The sequence below is a fragment of the Sphaeroforma arctica genome (assembly GCF_001186125.1).
Source record: "Sphaeroforma arctica JP610 unplaced genomic scaffold supercont1.411, whole genome shotgun sequence".
NCBI classification, from domain to species: Eukaryota; class Ichthyosporea; order Ichthyophonida; genus Sphaeroforma; species Sphaeroforma arctica.
The window spans coordinates 37,937-40,763 of NW_014040147.1; the positions used below are offsets into that span (position 1 = coordinate 37,937).

The 2,827-nt window shown below is 42.5% G+C and overlaps 1 protein-coding gene across 1 annotated transcript in view; it reads right to left on the reverse strand.

The window, feature by feature from the left end:
* SARC_05999 (hypothetical protein) overlaps positions 1-2,827 on the reverse strand; it is a gene marked incomplete at its 5' end in the record, with an annotated part of 7,638 nt that overhangs the window by 1,953 nt on the left and 2,858 nt on the right. The window contains 4 exons of the mRNA XM_014300116.1: positions 433-544; positions 841-915; positions 1,507-1,568; positions 2,505-2,597. Of these exons, the coding sequence (XP_014155591.1) occupies positions 433-544; positions 841-915; positions 1,507-1,568; positions 2,505-2,597 (342 nt within the window). The remainder of the gene's footprint in view (positions 1-432; positions 545-840; positions 916-1,506; positions 1,569-2,504; positions 2,598-2,827) is intronic.

The following is a 2,827-nucleotide window of genomic DNA, read 5'->3' on the forward strand; positions in this document are numbered from 1 at the left end:
TTAATATATATATATNTATNTAGTNTGTAGTGTGTGTGTGTGTGTGTNTGTGNGTGTGTGTGTGTGTGTGTGTGTGTGTGTGTGTGTGTGTGTGTGTGTGTGTGTGTGTGTGTGTGTGTGTGTGTAGTTATATATATGTATATATGTAGTATATATATATATATATATATATATATATATATATATATATATATATATATATGTAAACATCAATTCTCTGAAAACCGGCCACACATGCATACGAATCACGCTCGTCCATAGACACCACAGTGCCACATACACTCCCTGTGCTCTCACACATACAAATGGGCATCTCAAAGACCAGCGCTACATCGATGCGTGTATATACTTTCCACATGCGCGCGTAACTACAGTAACATAATGACGCGTGCAAAACTACACAGGGCTCCGCTTGCTGTGCGACTGACTTACTGGCAAAGCTCGGAATGAGTGACGGGAGGATGTTTACATTGAGTCGCCATTTGAACTCCTTGTCGCCTGTTTTAACTAAGTTTGTGATCATGAACTGTAGGTGATCGTCGTCCTGTGTGGTGTGTGGTATGGTACGGTATGGTATGTGTGATCGACCATCCCGAAGCAAATTGTAAGTCAATGTACCCCATCACAGATTGACATGTAGTTCCTGCCTTGATGATATAACCCATGACTTTTGGGTTTTAGGGTTTAGTCTTCATAATCTCATACAGCACTGGTTCGCGCCATTAATTCGGATATGTCGAGAGAGAGAAACCATGCCAAGAAACCCAAAGGTATATTTAACGCGTCAAATACAGATCGAAATGGTTAAAAACCTCACAAAAACAGGAAACGTCTACTTACCGGGATGTCGACTTTAAGTGCGTCGTATGCCTCTTTTCGGCTATTGATCGATTTCAAATCGAGATCCGCTAACGCCTGAATAGGAATAGCGAGGTACGTGCATGGTTACAATACTGGCCAGTAGAGGTTCTTTAAAGAATGCGTTCAAAAGCTAAAGTGACGGTTAATGTTAACGCAGCCAAAGTCAATACTGGCCAATAGAGGTTCTCTAAAGAATACGTTCAAAAGCTAAAGAGACAGTTAAGATGCAACGCAGCCAAAGTCAATACTGGCCAGTAGAGGTCCTCTAAAGAACACGTTCAAAAGCTAATGATACCGTTAAGATGTAACTCTGCCCAAGTCGATGTATAGTACCGGTTTTATGCCGTGCCTATTTAATTGACTCAAGAGCTTCACAGTTTGTAAAACTCCGTTTAATAGCCCATCGTGAAGCGTTTGTTCACGTCACCGGTAGAGATCGTTCTACTACTGTTGTTCTACCGTTGTTATTTTAAACATTGTGGTCTATCACAGTTGTAGGAAATGAGTATGTTGAACGATCATATCATAAATTAGGGTCATATACCTCAACGTTCCCACGGGATAATATACTTCTATATATATCCATTGGGACAAGAATTGACACTGAACACTGCACAGAACAGGCCCACAACCTAATCCACGTACCTTTGCGTACGACACCATCTCAGTCTGTGATCCCCTGTAGCTTACAGGAGAGATATCCACCACTGTACAGATCGCAAGAACAACAAGTTCAGCTTATGCGTACAACGAGTTCAGCTAATGCGTACACATATGGCGATAAGCCCCTGTCCTGTTGTCAAGACAACAGGGCCAGCGGCCCCCGATGTGGGACAGGGGTGGAGAAACAACCAATGATGTACAAGGAGGTTGCCCAGTTAAAAAGGTACCGAACTTCAAGATGTCAGCAGATGGACGAGGGATGTGATCATTCTATGTAAATGACAAACTGCACTATCTTTCGTCACGAGCCTGCAGGCTGCAGCCGTAAATTATCATACACAAAGCATGTGTAGTGACACAAAGCATGTGTAGTGACACAGAGCATGTGTAGTCACACAAAGCATGTGTAGTGTGTAGTGTATGTGTAGTGACACAAAGCATGTGTAGCTGTAGTGTGTAGTGTGTCATGCGGAGGGGAGTGTGTTAGGCACATGTGTGGGAGACAGTGTTGGTCACATGGCAAGCGGAATACATCTCAGACACTGAGACAGACACTTGAGTATCATACAACGACCCCAAACTCCGCGACATCACAAATACGTTAATGGGGTACGAACAGAACACTTCGAGTCGCAGTACCAGTTGCCATATGCACGTGCGGTCAGGCAATATGTGAACATAAGAGAGCGCTCGGGCAATGTGTGAACATAAGAGAGTTCTCGGGGCATGGGGCATGGGGCGTGGCTGGTATATTCGTCTGTTTCTTAGAGACTTGGAGCACAACTATCAAGCACGACCAAGGGGATCACATCCGCCTTTACAACAACACCCTAACTACGAAAGGCGTCCAACTCACCCATTCGCACCCGGCACCGAACCCTCCTGATTAAGATGTACCTTCCCAAACCCCTGCTACAATACTTTCTAAACATGTTCTTACCGAGACCTTTGATTATAATACTTTATTAACGGGTACCTACCGATGACTTTGCGCACTAATTCCTTGTGATTCAAGGCTGTCACCATCGCTGTCTTACCGCCCTGAAAGGAAAGAATGTCAAAAATAAGATATCCTGCGATCAATGGAATCGGATAGTAATGGCATGCGGTGACCTTGTGAACTCATAAAAAGCCTTAATTTATGTATATACATCAATTTATGCTTGAATATTTACATATTTGCATATTTTCATATAGGTATATATGCATATATGTATATATAATATATTAATATATATATGTGTGTGTGTATATATATATATATATGCATACGTATGTGTGTGTGTGTGTGTGTGTGTGTCGT